The sequence below is a fragment of the Marmota monax genome, unplaced genomic scaffold, assembly GCF_021218885.2.
Source record: "Marmota monax isolate L192 unplaced genomic scaffold, Marmota_monax_Labrador192_F-V1.1 WCK01_AAM20220418_F8-fsc00040, whole genome shotgun sequence".
Taxonomy (NCBI): Eukaryota; Metazoa; Chordata; class Mammalia; order Rodentia; family Sciuridae; genus Marmota; species Marmota monax.
This window is the reverse complement of record NW_026692782.1, coordinates 11,053,584-11,072,544: the sequence shown is the minus strand read 5'-3', so window position 1 is coordinate 11,072,544 and position 18,961 is coordinate 11,053,584. Positions and strand designations below refer to the sequence as shown.

Below are 18,961 nucleotides of genomic sequence, written 5' to 3'. Positions count from 1 at the left end.
GTTGTTACTGGGGATCAAAACCAAGGGTGCTTAACCACTGAGCCACATCCCCAGCCCTTTTAAAAATACTTTATTTAGAGACAGATTCTTGCTAAGTTGCTTAGGCCTTGCTAAGATGCTGAGGCTGGCCTTGAACTTGTGATCCTCCTACCTCAGCCTTCTGAGGTGCTGGAATTACAGGTGTGTGCCTCTGTGCCCAGCATATTTGACTTTTTTCATGTGTGTGTGTCACTCCTGCCCATCATTGTATCTCAGTTCAACATCACTTCCTCTCTTTGTGCCCTGAATTTCCTTATCCTATTCATTGCACTTATCAACCTTAAATTATTTCATTTATTTGTGTGTTTCTTACCAGACTCACACAGGAAGAAAAGCCCCTGTAGAGTAGGGATTATGTCTTTCTTGTTCACAGCTAGATTTCTAGGGCCTGGCATATTGTCATAGAAATATTTGGTGACTGACAGCTGCTGGATCAACTGCTAACTGCAGGGCCATGGCTGTTTGTGGTGTGGTCAGGAGCGTGTATGTGTGTGCACAGGAGCAGGTAGATTCCTTTGAGTCTGCCGTGGTTGACGTGTGGTTCCTGCCCACAGGAACCCAATGGGACAGGGGTGCTCTCCCAGGCCCTCCACTCCTCAACATCTCATCCTGGTGTGTAGGCAGGAGAGTCACCAAATGTGAAAGATCATATGGTTCAAAACCCATCAATTTTCATGAGAAGAAATGAGACCCAGACCTTGAGAGGGGTAGGGGTTTCCCTGGAGTCTTGAATAACCAGGAGAATGGATACAGGGTTAGGACCCAGGTTCTCTGACCCCCCACTTGAGTGGCAGAGCCATACAGCCTGGCCGGAGGACTCAGGAAGGGCTCAGGGGCAGACATGGCAGAGCTGCAAATAGGGTCTAGGAGCAAGGGACCAGCTGTCAGTTTCCTGGAAGGGCAAGAAGGGACGGTGAGACATATGGGTCCCCCATTGGCTTGGGAGTATTATAGAACAGTGACCCTCTTGCTTCCATTCCTGCAGGGAGAGGCCCCTTTGTGGTTGGAAAGTTTATTTGGATGAGTTGGGAACAGAGAGATGGGCAGGGGGAATGAAAATCCCACAGAGAACATGCTAGATGACAGCAGAGGGTCACAGGCCACCTTCTGTTGGGGGTGGGTCTGGTAAACTGTGTGCTGGGTGGGTGGGTGGGTGGGTATGTCCACAAATGGGCCATGGGCAGCTCAGCCTCACCTCTAGGTGCTGGTTCTTATGCTTTGGAAGGTGGCTTCCAAATAATGGGGAGCTTGTGAAATTTCGTGCCTGGGTGCCAGCCACAAAGTGCCTGATGCGGCAGGTCCTGCTTAGGGCCAGAGAGTCACAGGTGCACCAGAGTTGGAGCTCCTCTCTCTAGGTGAGCCATTTTCTTTGAGCACACACAGTGGCTGCTGGAGTGTGAGATGCGTGTGGAAAAAACATTTTTAATTTCAAGAGCAGTGACTTTTAATGTGCTAGAAGAATCCAGAGCAAATGGTGATGTTATCATTTGGGATAAATCTAAAATTTAACAAGCGAGTCAGGGAAATTTTTAAAAATTCATTTAAGAATTCAGGGATTTAAAGAAGATCAATTCAATATTCACACAGGTGGTACGGTAAACAGGGCCCAAATTATATTGGTGATACTGGGTAACTGAGGTTTGATCAGCCCAGCTTTATACATGTCCAACAGCTATTTAGAGAATATCAATCTGAAGGATGCTCACAGGTCCCCTGGCCTGGATGCCCCACTGTCTGGGGACAGCCCAGTGCTGCTGATGAGCCATTGGCTCAGAGAAGTACCCCCAGGGAGAAGAGATGGGATGGACTTGGCCAGCCAGGGTGTGGGCAGGGATGCGGGGAGGGGTGCCAGGAGGCTGACTGGGAGCCTCTGTTGTGAAGCCCCTCCTGCTCCTCTGCAAGTGGCTGTGGTCCCCTCGCCTGGCTTTCACAGAGGGATGAGAAAAGAAGGGGATAAAGAAGCTAGGACATGTCCCCGGGGCTGAGGCTGGCAGGATGAATTTGCTGAGGTTTTGGAAAGTGCCAAGGGTCATTAAATCCCTTGTCGCCTCTCTTGGGCAGCTGTTGCCATTTACCACTTTGGCCCATCTCTGCTCTTCTCTGCAGGCCTGGGCGACCCACCAGGGCCAAGTGGCAACATGTGCCGGGGACAGACTGTCCTAGGTCAGCCAGGCCTGGCGTGTATTTCCAGCTCCCAAGTCCCTCAGTTCTCTGCAGTGGGCAGGGGTGGGGAGCGAGAGAGGCCTAAGATTCTGGCATCCTCATCCCTGCCCTGGGCACCTTTTGGCTTCGGGCTGAGCCTGAAGCGCTGGCTGAGGAGCAGCAGGGGTCCTGGAGGGCGAGCTGCCTTGGAATCTCCCACTCCTTTCTGCCCAGTGAGGGCCAGGAGCCTTCGGGTGGGTGGAAAGGCAGTGGGAGGGCTGGGCGGGGGAGGCTGTGCTGGGGATGAGCTCTCCACGGTGTGTGTGTGCACCTGTGCGTGCTGAGCCCTGTCCTGACTGATGGGCTCCTGGTGAAGCTGGATGGGCGTCTTGCTTGGAGAGAAGCTGGCGGAGGTGGGGTCTTTCTCCATAGTGCAGCACGGCCCCATCCTGGGGTTCTCACCTGCAGGATCAGAGGGCCATCTTTCCTGGTAGCTGTTGGTGTTGCCACATTTCTTTCTTTCTTTCTTTTCTTTTTTTTCTAGGAAATTTACCAAGTTCGGGCCCAGGGGTTTACATTTCCCACCCCCCTAGCAAATGCTTTCACTATTCGGGCTCCAAATGGAAGCCACTGAGGCTATAATTACACGGGCATTAGCTCAGGAACATGCTGAGAGGAGTGGGAACAGAGCACCTGGGGAGCCCAGAAGCAGCCACAGGCCTAAATTAGCTGCTGTTCTGCTTGCGGTCGTCGCCTGATCCTCCGCGGAGTCCCTCCTTGTCTTTCCTCCACCTCAGCCCCAGGTCTCGGTGCTCTTCCCTCCCTGCTGCCAGCCGGCATGTGACAGGTGCATGGAGCCGCTGGTCTGGGAGAACCCTGCACAGAGGGCTTGGTGTTGACAGGCGTCCTTGGGTCCTTGCCTGGCCACACGGAATGGTTTGATGGCAGCTCAAATGCCCCAGCGTGGCCCCGAGTCTCTTGCCCGGCTCTCCAGCATTGCCTCTTGTCATTTCCCCCTGGGCTTCCGTTGCCAGGCATAATGAATTGCTTTCTGCTCCTCCCAGCCTCTGCCCCTGGGTCCCCTCTGCCGGGGCCCTTCCTGCTCTCTGACTCTTTCTGAGCAGAAGCATTGCTCTGTCCACCACTCCCCAGCTCCAGGTGGGTGCTCTGTACCCCGACTTCTTCAACTCAGAGCTTAGCATTAGTATTGGCTCCAGCTGCTCCTCTGTCCTCAGCTGGATTTCGTGCAGGGTTTCGTGTGGACTGTCTAGCACATAGTAAGTCCTCAATAAAGATATATGATGTTAGGATTAAGAAAACAATCATTGACTCCTTTTTGGTCTGAATTTCCCTCAACTCTTTTTTGGAGTATTTTTGGTTCTCAGCAAAATTGAGAGCAGGTAAAGAGAGTTCCCATTTGCTTCCTGCCCCTAAATGCACACAGCCTCTCCATGATCCACATCCCCAGTGTGTCTGTTAGAGCTGATGACCCTACGGCCCCACGCCATTACCACCAGCAGCCCATAGCTGACATTGGGTTCACGCTTGGTGGTGTCCGTCCCATGGCTTTGGACAAATGCACAATGACATGTTCCCACCATTACAGTGTTGTTTTATTGCCCTAAAAACATTCTGTGCTGCCGGGCTGAAGCAGGAGGATCGCAGGTTCAAAGCCAGCCTCAGCAACTTAGCAAGGCCCTAAGCAACCCAGCGAGACCTTGTCTCTAAAATATAAAAAAACGGCTGGGGATATGGCCTAGTGGGTAAGCACCCCAGAGTTCAATCCTTGATGCCAAAAAACCTCCTCAAAACAAAAAACAAAAAAGCCTCTGTTCTTCACATGTTCATCATCTTCTTCTTTCCCCTGAGTCCTAATGACCACTTTTTTTTTTTTTCCTGACTCTGGTGTTTTCCCTTTTCCAAAATGTCATATAGTTGGAATCGCATGTTTGGCTTATGGTCTGTGAACCGCCTCCATGTCTTTTCATGGCTCGGTAGCTCATTTCCTTTTATTACTGAATGATATTCTATTGTCTGGTTGCACCACCACTGCCCCCTTTATTTTTCCAACAAGGTAGAGGAACTTTTCCTTTCCTGTCTTTGTAAGGCTGCTGGCCAGCCAGGTGTTGGGGAGAGTGACTCAGTCTCCTTCCATCAGTCATCCCCCAGCCTTCACTCTGAGCCGCTTCTGGCCCCACATTGATACTTGATTACTCATGGTCTTGTAGTGACCCCTGTGGCCTGCTCCGGGTCAGTTTTGCTTCCTTAATGCTATTAGAAACTTCTATTTTTTTGAGGACTTGCTATAAAGTAGACATTGTTCTAAGTACATTTATCCTTTTGCTGATTGAATACTTGATCAGCACCCCTGTGTCGGACACATGGTCTACGAGCACAGCATGCCCACCCAGCTCCTGCCTTCATGGAGCTTGCATTTGATTCAAACAAGCAAATGAGTGAGCATGTACAGTGGCAGGTGGTGCTGAGTGCCACGGGAAGATAGATCCGAGTGGGAGGGAATGCAGCGTGGGGTGGTTTTTACGTGCAGTGTGGTCAAGGAAGACTGCCCGGTGAGGTAACATTTGAGCAGAGACCTGAGACAAATGAGGGAAATTGCTGTGTGGTCACAGGGAGAAGGGAAGAACCTTTCAGATCTGGGAAACAGCAATTGCAAAGGCCCTGAGGCCAGGCCACAGTGGCATGTTCCAGGAAGATCACAGAAGCCAGTGTTGGAACAGAGTGAGCTGGGTGAAGGGAGTAGGAGGCCAGGTTCCATGAAGCAGTGCAGGTGAAGAGATCTCATATGCATTGCTGACAAGGAATTCTAAGTGTTTCAGTACCATGTTAAAAGGTGAAGGGAGATGGGCAAGATTAATACTACGTTTGTCCAACATATCTCCAAAACATATATCCCTCCAATGTGTAATCAAAAGTAAAAAAAAAAGGCTGGGATTATGGCTCAGCGGTAGGGCGCTTAGGCAAGACCCAGGTTCGATTCTCAGCACCACATAAAAATAAAGGCATTGTGTTGTGTCCATCTACAGAAAAGATTCATTCTCTCTCTCTCTCTCTAAAAAAAAAAATAGTGAGGTACTTTTTTTTCCTTATCAATTTTTCACAATTTCGTATTTTGAAATCTTGTGTACACATTCAAAATGTACCAGCTACATTTCAAGTTCAATGCCATCTGTGGCTTGTGCTTGTGGACAGCACAAGTACGGAATCTCGCAGGTCACGCTGAGGTCTGGAATGAGATGGGGAAGCCAGCGGGGGCTCGGAGCCCCAGGAATGATACCTGTCTGCTGTAGGTTCCGGAAGGTTGTCATTCCAGCTGCTGTGATGAGAGAAGGCTGTCCTGGGTGGGGCAGAGGGCAAGAGGGGACCTGCAGGAGGCTTTTGCAGGCACAGAGTGATGGCAGCTTGGACTGTGGTCGCAGTAGTGGTGGGTTAAGGGGAGGACGCTGGACACTTGCAGGCTGGGCCTCTGGGTTTTCTGGTGTGTGTGAATAAGAGTCAAGGACACGTCAAGAGCTTTGTCCCTGGGTACTAGAGAGTGCAGCTGTTCACAGCAGGATGAGGGAGACTGTCAGGGTGAGGGTGGCCTTGGGGGTCTGGGTTTGAGGTGTGGGTGTTGGGCTTTCAGGCAGAGTTGTCGGGAGGAGTTGGAAGGGTGAGCCGGGGGCAACACAGCACTCAGTAGGAATGACCAAGCAGCTGACACCAGGCTGTCTGCCGCAAGTGCTCGGCCTCCTTTGGCCATTGCTGGACCATACATGGGGAGAGGAAAACCCCCAAAACCTCAGTAGGATGGGAGAGGAGGGGATGAGAGGCTGTGCCAATCTGCAGCCCTAAGCCAGCGGTTCTTCCTGGTGAAGGTGGTGATCGGGCTCCCTCTCTGTCTTGCTGCCCGTGTGCTGGGTGACCTGATGGCCCCTTGCCCATCAGGGCTTCAGTTTCCTTGTCTATAAGATAAAGAGGTTGGGATGGAGGATCTGTCCCCTGGCTCTTGGGAGGGCATGTGCTGTCTGAGTCCCACCCTCTCCGTCTGCCTGTCCACAGGCCAGATGGGAGGTGGTCTATAGGTGGCAACTGGTTGGCGGGAAAGGGTCTGGTGGTCCTGAGCCATGAGCCTCCTCAGAACAACTGAGCCTTGTAGGGAGGGGCAGGACCGCAGAGGCAGCATAGCGATTCCTGGAAATACTGCTTTGTGCCAAGACATTTGGGCAGTGGCACCTCATTACACTGAGGTGGAGTCCAGTACACCTGCCCTGTGGCTGGTGGTGCACGAGCTCCTCACATCTGCAGGACTCCCAGCTCAGGGCTTCCTTTTTAGGTGGCAGTAGCAGTCACATTTCCCTGGATAAGAGGGAGCATTTGAATATCTAGGGGCAGTTTCTGTGGTCAGTTGGCGGGGTTGGGAGGCTGCTTGTGCCCTGGCTGCTGAAGACCCTTAACCAGCACTGTGCCCCTCTAAGAGCCAGTGGTGCCCTTTCCCTGAGGCACTGCTCAGGTGTGCTCCCGAGGGCAGTCAGGGTCCCCTTAGTTGTATGACCTTGAGTCACTCACCCTGATTCCTGCGTTGGTGAACATGGTCATGCACACTTCATTGCTTGCCTTTTATGCTCGAGATAGGACTTTGGACTAAGTCATCCTAGTAGCTGCCCGGCACACCCTGTGCCCAGCACTGTCCTGAGTTATTTCTGGATGTGATATTAACGCCTTCAGTTCTTACCACGACCTCAGGAGGTGGGTCCTGTGAAGCGATCGGTTTCACAGAGGAGGAAACTGAGGCAGAGGGGGCATGGGAAGCCATGCTGATCTCGGGGCCTCTGACCTGTGCTGTGCTTTCCCCTCCAGGGACCGGGGCAGACCCGGCGGTCAGCGCCAAGAGCAACCATTGCCTGGATGCTGCCAAGGCCTGCAACCTGAACGACAACTGCAAGAAGCTGCGCTCCTCCTACATCTCCATCTGCAACCGCGAGATCTCACCCACCGAGCGCTGCAACCGCCGCAAGTGCCACAAGGCCCTGCGCCAGTTCTTCGACCGGGTGCCCAGCGAGTACACCTACCGCATGCTCTTCTGCTCCTGCCAAGACCAGGCGTGTGCCGAGCGCCGCCGGCAAACCATCCTGCCCAGCTGCTCCTACGAGGACAAGGAGAAGCCCAACTGCCTGGACCTCCGCAGCCTGTGCCGGACGGACCACCTGTGCCGGTAGGAGCGCTCAGCGCCTCTGGGGCGCTGGCTTGAGGGTGCTGTGTCGCCGCCCGGTTTTTCCCCTTCTCTGCATTCCTTGGGGTCCACTGCCAGGGGCTGAGGTTAAAGCCAATGTGGACACGTGCAGAACACGTTGCCGTGCATTCTTTCCCTTCCCTCACTTCTCTGTTCATCCACAGATCCATTCATCATCCGTCATTCACTCCCCCGTTCACTCATTGGTTCATTCATTCAACATGGGTTTCTGATTTGGTATCAGGGATTGAACTCAGGGGCACTCAACCACTGAGCCCTATTTTGTATTTCATTTAGAGACAGGGTCTCACTGAGTTGCTTAGCACCCAGCTTTTGCTGAGGCTGGCTTTGAACTCTCGATCCTCCTGCCTCAGCCTCCTGAGCTGCGGGGATGACAGGCGTGTGCCACCATGCCCCGCTTCAACCTGGGTTTCTTGTTTGCCTACTCGGAGCTCAGCCTCAGAGGAAGCCAAGATGAACCACCCAGGAGCTAATGATTTAAAATCCTAGAATCCTGGAGTCTTGGAAGGAAGGACCTTCAGAGAATTTAGTTCTACTTCTAAAGGAAGCCCCACCTAAGGTCCCAGCAGAGGAGGGTGCTCTTGTGGACCCAAGAGGCCACTCCTGGTGGACTGCAATCTGAGCTGGGCTAATGCTGGGTGAGAAATGTGTTCTGAAGTCTAATAATGCTGGGTTCAAATTCTGAGGTTCACCACCTCCTAGCTGCGTGACTTTGAGCAAGTTTTAAGGATTTCCTCAGCTTCCATCCCTTTACCTGTGAAACAGGAATAAAAATACCCACATCTGACATGATCATTGGATTACATGTGTCCAAAGCTTAACACAGAGCCTGGCACTCAGTACATGCTTAATAAGTGTGGCTTAATTATTAGGAAGTGCTTTTTGTTTGTTGTTATAGTGACTTGAAATTTGCCTCTTGTCAATTCTTGTGTTTTTCTTGTTTGTTATGAAATGTTTCTCCAGCCCCCGTTGTGGACAAAATGATTCTAAGGCATGGGTATACAGAGGCGAACACAGTGCTCTCCAAGGAGTGGGGAAGCACAAGGAGAGAAGTGGTCCTAGTTCATAGGGATGAGGTTGGGGTCTTCTAGAGGAGGGAGCACAAGAGAGGGGCACTGGCCTTAAATTGAGGCTTGGGAAATGAGATGGAGAAAAGACGTCTAGGGGCGAGTCAGTCAGAAAGGGCTGGAGACAGGGAGTGGCTCGTGGGGACGGGAGGGGTGGGTGCTTGTGGAGTGGGCCATACCCAGGAGGCTGTTGGATTGGCAGGGATTGCGATAGTTGCAGGTGTTTAGAGATTGTTGGCTGTGTTCTGGACACTGTTGTAAAGGCTTCGTGTCTCATTTAATCTTGCAACAAGGCTCTGAGGTCGGCATTGCTATCATCTTTATCTGTCAGGTGAGAAAACAGAGAAAGTGTCTTCCCAAGGTCCCACAGCGCACATTTCAGAGCTGGCATCCCTGTGGTACTACTTTCTTGCCCCTGTGGCATACTGTCCTGGACTCGGGCAGTGACCATGGGGGTGGAGAAAAGTCAAGTGTTTCAGAGGAGAGTGGCAGGTAGACTTGAAAGAACTGGGTGACTGAATGATAGTTCCCTGGAGGCAAGAACCATTTCTGCTTGGTTTACTCTCCACCTCCTCCTGCACCTGGACCCTGGTGCCTGGTGAGAGCCTCCATCCACATTTCTTGAGGGCATCAGTGGGTGGCCTCTGCAGGGTTTTCTGGGTGAATAACTATGGAGTGATGGAGCCTTTCATGGTGTTAGACTCCTAGCATTAGAGGACCCTGTGGACTGTTGACATTCCCACAGCAACATCTGGGGGACTCGTGGGTCTGGAACTCAGTCCTAAGGCTGGAGGAGGGATGGCTGAGGAGTAGGATCTCGGGCAGCTTGTTGGTGATGGGAGCTGCAGCAGGGGGTGGTGTAGGCGGGTTGGTGGAACACTCTAAGGGTCCAAGCTGGACATGCCTGCGGGTTTGGGGATTTTCAGTGCTCAGGTGAGGAATGCAGCTGTTGGTGTGGGCGGCCAGGGCAGAGACTTACTGGAAACACTAGTGCTTGCGTAAGAGAGGGGTAGAGGAGGTGCAGCATGAGCTGGGAGGCCAGGGAGGGTGGAGGACAACCAGAAACCAAAGAGAAGGGGGCTTCAGAGGGAGGGAGTGGCCAAGCCTCTGTGCCTTGAAGAACTGTGCTTGTGTGTGTGTGTGTGTGTGTGTGTGTGTGTGGTGAAAGCCAGGTTGCTGTGGCTGAGGTGTGGCAGAGAGGCAGAAGTGTAGGTATTGCTTCAGAAGGAAGCAGGGCTGGGGCCGGGGCCTGGAGATGGACTGGGGGCAGGCACTGCTGCTTTCCAACGTGCAGGAGCTGGACTGCGTGCCCACTGAAGGGGAAATGCTACTTTGGCTGGGAAACAAGCTCTGTTGGGGTTCCAAGATGGAGCAGGGGTTAGCTACGGGCTCAGGAAAGCCCTGGAGAGATGATGGGCTTTTCTGCTTAATTAAAACGATGCACCTTATATGCAGACTGATGGAGGTGATTTGAAATATACCTGTGCCTACAACCCAGGAGGGTTAGCAGAAATGGAGACCCTCAAAGGCAGGAGCTAGCAAGGGCCTCCACTGGTGGAGTGCTGATCTGAGGCTTTGAGCTTCAGGGTCCCTGGGATGGGCCACATGAGTCCTAGACACGATATAGTGGGTGCACTGATTCTTACATCCGGTCTCTTCCTCTCCTTGGGCTAAATGCGGGAGTAAGCTTGCCAGGCTGTGTCATACACAGCAATGCACAGTGACAGAGCATATGGGAACCAGGCTTGAAGGGGCTGGTAAGGACCAGCGTGACCCCAGCTCAGGATCCCTTGCCAGAGGGCAGGCCAGGGAAGCCCAGGAACAATACTGTTGTTTCAGGAACTCGGCTCGCTGAAGTAGGAAATTCGGGTTGCCTAGATGTGGTGGACTCCTGTCTTGAACCAGGGCATTCCTCCAACCCACGTCTGCCCAACTCCCACCAGGAAGCCAGGAGCTGCAGGGGCCCTGTGACGGGATCCCAAGGTTCAGACACTGGGATGTCTGAACAAGGAGTCTCAGGCAGAAAGCTCCTGCCCTATATGATGTCTCGGCACCTGCTGATTGTCACATTTTGAGGAAAGATGGACGATGGACTGTGCAGTTCCTGTGAGGTCTGTGCCCTGTGTGGGCTGGGGGGAATCTGGAGCAGGGAGAATCTGGTGGCTTGGTCTGCGTCTGTTTAAACAACAAAAAGTTTTTTTTAATATTTATTTTTTAGTTGTAGTTGGACACATACCTTTATTTTATTTATTTATTTTTATGTGGTGCTGAGGATCGAACCCAGGGCCTCCAATGTGCTAGGCGAGTGCTCTACTGCTGTGTCCCAACCCCAGCCCCTAAAAGGGTTTTTTGTTTGTTTTTCCAGAGATGGGGAAGCTGGGAACAGGAGAATCGGGTGATAAATGTCACATCATGGAACCAGAATGGGTGTTTAAACATGGCTATGCGTTGGGAGGGTTGCTGCTGAGGACTCCCAGGAGCGGTGTGTGGACAGGTTCTGGGGGGGCTGAGCCAAACATGCTGGCACTTGTGTAGGCATGTGGATTTCAACAGCAGCACCCCAGGGCTCATGAACAGTGTTGCACCTACACTGTTGTTTCAGGGACTCAGCTCGCTGAAGTAGGAAATTCGGGTTGCCTAGGTCTGGTGGGCTCCTGTCTTGAACCAGGGCATTCCTCCAACCCACCTCTGCCCAACTCCCACCCACTGTGGTGCTCACCCACATGCAGATTGAAAGTTCCCGCCCAGAGGAGGGAGGGGAAGAATGAGGACGGACCCTGCGTTTAGGACGAGTCTGGCAGGGACCTGGGGATGTTGTACCCAGCAAAGTGCCCTCTAGAGGACTTTACTCATGACTCAGAGCTGGGGCTTGAGGTGAGCTGGGAGACATGTTAGGGAGAACCAGAGATGAGATGCAGAGATGACAGGCAGAGGGTGGATGGAGGTGACAGGCAGCAACCTGCCTCTTTTCTTTACTGTGCCTGTGGCCTCCTCAGTGGCCCTGAATGGACCATTTCACTCCTGTGCCCACAGTTTTGTCACTGATCAGACAAGGATGCTTAACCAGGGCATCTCCGAGGACCCTCTGGGGTCTTGCAGTCTGCGGCTTTGATTCTGTCCACGTGGATTTCCAGGCTGCCTGCTTTGATCCTGTCCGCGTGGCTTTCCTGTGCCTGTCCCTGCCACTTGGGGTCATGCTCCTGGAGACATGAGCTTGGCTTAAGAGGAAATTCCAAACCCTCCACAGGGTACGTGGTATGGAAGGGTGGGTTTGAAAGGCCCTTTTTACCAGTGTTTTCCCAGGAGTGGGCCTGGGAGGAGATGCGACATCTTTCCAGCTTTTGCAAGCCTGACCTGTTGACCCTTGCCTCGCTCACCCCAGCAACCATGGAGATGACCAGATGGCACCGGGAGGTTCCAGATGGCTGGAGAGGAGCCTCTGCAGGGTGGGAAGTGGGCTTGGCTCTGCCTTGTGCATGGAAAGGGGTGCTGTTCTCTTCCTTCCTTTGCTGGACTTGGCCTCCTTCACATTTCTGCCCTCCAGGTGGGCTCCGCGGCTAGCAATCTTGGGAAAGCACAATGTTGGGCACTTGGAGCAGGAACTAGAGGCCCCTCCAGTTGTTGGAAAATTTAATGAGCAAAGCTGGCTTGATGGGGTCCAGGAAAGCCTCTTGGGGACTGAGAGTCCTGAAATGAGGCCCTATCTTTAGGCATCTCCCAGAATATTTCCCATGCTGAAGGGCTGCAGTTCTGGTCCTGACATAGCCAGGCCTGCCTGGCGCCTCTGGCCATTCCTTCTGCTTAGGGAGTTGACCCAGTTATGGCCAAGCTTCTCATGGACAAGTCCTGGCCCAGGAGTCTTGGGGCAGCTCTGCCAAAGCCTACCTGGCACCTCATTAAAGGCAGTCCACTGATGTGCTGTGAGGCGCACCTTGTGGCAGCCCTATATGATGTCACCTGTGTGATGTGCTACAGACTCTGCTGTGCTGTCTTATTAAATGTCACTACTGATAAAGTGTTGGAGGTTTTCCTTGATCTGGGTTTGAAGAAACCTTGTTTAAACAAGGATATCTGTTCGCTGGGCCTTGGGGTTATTGGAAGCACTTCTGAATTCTCCCACGTCCTTTGGAGCAGGGTCAGAGGCGCCTTTGGGAAGGGTGCTTGCTGCTCCACCCCCAGTTCCAGCTGGCTTAGCAGTAACATGCCAGGAGCCCCAGCTCTGCCTTGTGCCTTTGCCCAGTTCACACCACACCCTCTGAGCCCTGGGCTGTAGACTTCAGTTAACCAGAGATCTAGGAAGACAGGATAGGCATTTCCTTCAAGACGTTTGGATATGGAACCAGGAAAGCCCTGGAACTTGTTGGAATGAATCTGTGGAGTTTGGCTGGATTCTGTTTGGTTCTCCAGTGGGCCATGATCTGCAATTTTTTTTAAAAAGCACGACCTTTCAATTTCTATTCTCTCAGCTATGCTCTTTGCAAAGATGTTCTTAGAGAGTGGTGTGTGTATGTGTGTGTGAGAGAGAGAGGAGAGAGAAGTGGTGACCGTGAGGAGGATGATTCTTTTGTCCTGTAAACTGTGTCCCTTATAGGCCACATTTGGAAACAGCCCTCTTCAATGTCCTGTTCTTCTTCATCTGCCAGGAGGATATAAATATCTCCTTGCTGGCCCTGTGCCATCTGTGGGGCTGTAACTTAACCTCTGGGTTCTGGGGATGTGTATAAATAGACTCCAGCCTGGAGCTACCCCAGCAGTCCAGGCCCCTTTGTGTAGCGATGCTGTCCTTGTCTGCGAGGATCATTGGGATGCAGAGGGAGTTGGCCCCTCCCTGGGGGCTGTCTTGGGGTGTAGAGAAGTACCTCCAGCCAGATCTCCTCTTGCCTGGCAGGGGATGAACAAGTCTGGGATTTGATTCTTGGCTCCGTGGGACTGTCACTCAGCTTCTTTTTGACTCTGTAGGATTTGTTGGCTCGTGTTTGTAGCAGATCATTTCTAACTGGCTTTAAGTCATTGTTTACATATGGGTGGGTGACTTAGAAGCGTCCAGACATTCATCTCTTTTAAGGGAGAATTCTTGAAGACCTTGCAATTGTACACTGAGTTTTGGGTATATCTTCTAGAGAGAAACTTGTTGCATCCATTAGCTTCTCCAAGGATTCCTTGGTCTCCTAAAGTTGGAGAACCTCAGCTTTCTCTGAAAGATGGACTTGGACGGGATCCCTAGAGAATGATGTCGAATCTGCCTCCTGGCTCTGTAAGCAAAGAGGACTGTGATTGATTAGTGCTGCCTGCCCCAGGCACCCGGAAAGGCAGGATGAATCCTCAGCAGGGGTCCCGTCTGTCATTCCTGGGTCCATTGGGTTGCCTAGAGTGGGAGACTGTGGGTCTCATGATGATTCCTCATTGTGTTAGGGTTGGACAGTTAATGGAGAAGGATCTGGAGGTCCTTGTCCTCCTGGGTGTTAGAGTCTAGTGACAGGACACTGTGTTCATCACCTCTGTGGTGGAAGAAGAGCTACATTAGAGTTAGAGAGCATGTTTGCTTAGCTTCTCTTAAAATCCCACTTCTACTCTGCCACCTCCTAGGTCCACGGTGGTGGCCTTGGAGGGCATTCCTTTCTTGGGGGCAATGAGCCTGAAGCAGATAAGTCTCTGAGAGGCCTTGGTGGCCTCTGCTCAAGGCCAACCTCAGAGCAGAGCTGTTCCCTGGATCTGCCATGCTGACCAAGGGCTGCTCCCCGGGGAGCTCTGCCAGCGCAGGCTCCTCAGCCCTGTTGGAGATGAGAACTGCCTTCCCCGTGCACCCCGCGCTGGCCTCTGTTGCTGCTCTCACCTTACACTCCGGGCCAAGGGCATCCAAATGGCTCTTCCTGGAAGTTCTGTGCATGTTGAGACAAGGCTGGCGTGTGGAATATTACTTTCCTGAAGGCTCTGGGGAAATATGCTCAGAAGGAAGCCCCAACCTAGATACCTACTTTGCAAGAGAGGGCTTGTGCGTCTTGCTGCGCCTTGCCTGCTCTCCAGGCATTGCCCTTGCAGATGAGGCACAGCCCTTCCTAGTGAGATGGGGCTGTGGTTAAGGACCCATCTTGTCCTTAGGGGATGGATAAGAGTGATCCCTTCAGTGAGAGGCCATTTATTCAGAGTGTGGGGATTAGAGCCCACACAGTCTGTTCCCCTAGCAGCCTTCACCTGTGGCTGGCCTGTGTGTTTGCTCACACAGGGCAGACACGCCTTCAGTCACCCATCATGGGGGCCCTACTGTCATGATCTCATCTAATCCCAGTCACCTCCCAAAGGCTCCATCTCCCGATACCGTCACATTGGGGATTAAGATTTCAACATTCTGTCCATAGAACTTGCACTTGCCCTTTATCAAGTCTGCCCCTAAACCTGTCTCCTGGAGACTCTTCACACAGATGCTCGCTAGAGCTTGTTTGTGTAAGGCACGTAATATTTTTCTACCTGATTAGGTTTCTGCTTTTTATTCTTATATACTGGGTCTTTTTATTTATTTAACAGTTTTTTTATTGTGTGGCATTCCTTGCCAGGTACTATGTTAAACATTAGATGAATCTCAGAGACACAGTGGAGCTGGTCCTTACCCCCTCGGAGCTCACAATCTGATGAAGGACATAGATGGTAGACTAATCAGCAGATAAGTTTATCCAGGTTGAGCATCTCTGATCTGAAAGTCTGACATGCGGATGCTCCAAAATCAGAAACTTTTTGAGTACTAACAATAACACAAATGGAAAATTCTACACCTGACCTCATGTAATGAGTCACGGTCAAAATTAAGGTGCACCAGAAGTATTGCATAAAATTATCTCCTAGCCATGGGTTTAAAGTGTATATGAATAACATCAGTGAATTTTGTGTTTAGACTTGGGCCACATCCCCAGGATACCTCATTATGTACATGCAAATATTCCAAAATCGGAAAAAAATCCCAAATTGGAAGCCCTTCTGGTCTCAAGCATTTTAGATAAAGGACACTCGATCTTAATTAAAAGGGCTGAAATGAGCAGGCTATAGAAATCAAGAATAATAGCAGGGCACAGAGGGAGGCATGTATTTGCACAAGAATCAGGAAAAGTTCATCTGAGGAGGTGACATTTGCACTGAGACCTGAAGAAGGAGGAGCCTGTGTGAGCCAGATGGGAGAGGGGACATTTCACCAGAGGGTCCAGCATGGGCATGTGCGGCCAGAGGGAAAGACTTGGCGTTGCTGAAAGGAGGCGAGTGGCTGGAACAGAGGGGGCTCAGGAACAGAGGCACAGGACACGGCAAGGAGGGCCAGATCCCACAGGGCCTGTGTGCCTGGCGAGGGTTTGGACTGCCTCTGAGCATGGTGGAGCTGAGCAGTGATGTTATTAAGCCCAATAGGAAGAGATGGCGTCCTCTACTGTGTGGGGGTGGAGGGCAGAGGCCGGAGCAATGGCACGAGATGAGGGAGATTATTGTTGTCTCACTAGATCAGAGATGACAGCAGCTCAGCCCGGGGTGGTGGTCGTGTGGAGAGAGAGGAATGGATGAACTGGAGAGACTTTGGAGATGGCAGCCATCTACCTTGAAGGTGGGAGTTTGGGGAAGGAGGGACTCGGTGACAAGCTCCTGGCTGAAGCAGTTCCGTAAGCGATGGTGTCATTTTCTGAGGCGGTGAAGACCTGGGTAAGGAGAGAGACCCGGAATCACACATTGGGCAAGTTAATGTTCATGCCTTCGAGACACTCACATCTGGGGCTTGACTGGGGCTCTGTGTTCTGGGGGTCATCGGCATGGTTATGATAATGAAAGCTAGGGGCTGTGACGGTTTTCCTAGGGTGAGCCCGGCAAGAGAGGACTGAGAACAGGCCAGGCATGCCGGAAGTGCCTAGTGTCTGGAATGGGGCGCCCAGGAGTCAGAAGGATGTGTTCTGAAAAGAGGGAGGACACAGCTGTGCCAGCTACTGTTGAGAGGTCCAGGGAATCACTGGGCTGGAGATGTGGAGGGCCCTGGTGGCTCTTCCACAGTAGTTTGGATGAACTGGTGATTCCAGAAACCTGACAAGTGCTAAGGAAAGGCGGATCGGTGGGTTGGTCAGAGTTTGGTGGGGAAGATGACAAAGGAGAGGGAAGATGTTCGTCCATCAGCAGAGGAGTGGCCAAGGACAGCCCAGCACTCGCGTGACTTTGGCAAGTGTGGGGTGGAAGTGGAGGCAGGCAGGTGAGAGGGTGTCCATGACACTGGGGACAATCCCAGGTTCTCCTCCCTGGCGCTCTGTAGCTCCCAGGACCATGGCTTTGGCCAAAGTTAGTCTGTGACCCTGTGATCTCTTAGCTTTGGGATAGCTATATGAGTTTTTGAGTCTATAGTGGCACAGAAAAGGTGCATTCAGTAGAAACTGTACCTTGAATTTTGAATTTGGATTTTTTCCGGGGCTGGGGGATGTGTGGTAGGATCCTGTCTGGTGATGCAGGGCAGTGGCAGCAGAGCTGAAGCTCCCAGTCACCCCGGAACCGCGAGGGTGAACAGCTGATCTCTGCAGTGTCTGTATTCAATAAATTGCGTGAGGTGTTAAGACTTCATTATAAACAGAATTTGTGTTAGATGATTTTGCCAGCGGTAGGTGAATGTGTTTCCAGCACGTTTAAGACAGGCTGGGCTAAGCTCTGCTGTTTGGTAGGTTAGCGGCATTAAACGTGTTTCCAGCTTAAGACATTTTCAATTTATGATGGGTCTCGCGCAGAACTGCATCATAAGTAGAGGAGCCTCTGTGCAGTGATATAGACCCCCGTGCGCCACAGGCTCGCCTCTGACTCAGCTGCTCCGGCTCCCGCCCTGAGTCCTTGGCACGTGAGAAGAGCCTGTGCTCTGGGCCACCGTGCACTGGTGAGCAGCCAGGAGGCACTTAAAGCAGTGCTGAGGGGTGGCAGAGGGGAGTCCCCGGCTCCCGTGATGGGGCCCCTCCATGGTGTTTCAGGGTTGGGTGGGGCTCCCCTGTAGCCAGCCTCAGGGTGCTTGGCCTTCTCCCTCAGCATCCCCGGAGAGAAGGCAGCCCTGCTTGCTTTCTGGGGGAGCAGCATGGGCTGTGGTCCCCTCAAGCCAGCTGCTGGCTTCAGGGTCCTTCCGGGGCCTCTCTCACAAGATTCAGAGGCCCCCTATGGGCAGCACCTCAGGCCCCCACGGGTACCCTCCCTCCTGTAGAAGAGTGGGGACACTGAGTTATGCTCAAAGGAACAGGAAACACTTGCCGCTTGTTGAGAGTGGGAGGGGAATTGTGGGATAGCTGCTTCTACCCTGCCTGGCCAGGGGCCTCCTGAGCTGCCAATTCTCCTCTCCTTTCTTGGGGACTGTATTCTGGGTACCATGCCATGCTCAGGAAGAGAGCAAAGGACAGCCTGGTTTCAGAGGGTAGGTTGATGAGCCTGGGCGCATCCTCTGTTTTCCTCATTAAGATAAGGATGGTAGCATCTTCGTGGACGCTTGGTAGCCCATTCGGGAGGACGTGTGTGGAGCTTTCTTCCTGGACGCTGAGCTCTCCCAGAAGGCTGAGATAAGCCTCCGACGTGCCCTGCGGTGTCCCAGGCTAGCCCTGGCTGTGAGGTGGAGGCTAGCCCTGTGGGTTTGGGTAGGGGAAGGCCTGCTGAAGGCACTGTCTGTGCTGGCTCTGAAGGAGGAGTAGGCCTGGTGACAGGTGTGACCAGGGAGAGGAGGGACATCGGCTCACAAAGCCCTGGTATCTTTTGTCAAGGACTTTGATTTTTCTCCACAGACAGCCGGACGCCATTTTTAGCAAGATGGTGAACCATCCAGCTGCTATTTTAGAGAGACCCCTTTGGCCACTGTGTACACAGGGGTTGGAAGAGAGGAGGCTAGATAGGGAGGCCCTCTGGGAGGCCACATTTGTGATGGACACTGAGATAAGGCCAACACAGAGCACAGTGAAGAGGCCTGATCAGAGGCCGAGAACTGCAGAGGCCAGTTCCTGGGGACTTCGTGCAGGTGGACGGTCAGGGCATATCCAGGACAATGTCAAGGTCTCTGGCCTGGTGGCCAGCTGGTGGCAATTCCATTGTTTGAGAGAAGGAGATGGAAGGCTGGGGATGGGCGAAGATGTTTGGACTTCAAATTTGTTATTTGAAAGCCTTTGGAACAGGCCAGTGGAAATGTCAAAGAGGAGAAGGATTTGTTATCTGGGAGTTCCAGAGACAGGCAGGACTTGGGCTAGAGATGATGGGGTTCAGGCAAAGTGTGGACTCATCTGGGGAGGCTGGGAGAGCCAGGGTCCTGCAGCTGGGGCAGGAAGGAGGGAGAATGTCCTTGGGGCAGAAGCTTTTGGGAAGAAGGGGGTGGAGGAGGAAGCTGGACCGAGCAGTGACTTGTCCCCAAGGGAGGGACTGTCACGCTCAGAGCGGAAGGTGCCAGCTGACGGGGGAGAGTTTCCGCATGTGGGGTGGCACAAGGGAGACCCTGAGC

At 52.5% G+C, this 18,961-nt stretch overlaps 1 protein-coding gene across 2 annotated transcripts in view; it reads left to right on the top strand.

Moving 5' to 3' along the window:
• Gfra2 (GDNF family receptor alpha 2) overlaps positions 1-18,961 on the top strand; it is an 88,604-nt gene that overhangs the window by 29,999 nt on the left and 39,644 nt on the right. For both annotated transcript variants that reach the window (XM_046447890.2, XM_058580411.1), the window contains one exon: positions 7,039-7,393. In XM_046447890.2, coding sequence (XP_046303846.1) covers positions 7,039-7,393 — 355 coding nt within the window. The remainder of the gene's footprint in view (positions 1-7,038; positions 7,394-18,961) is intronic.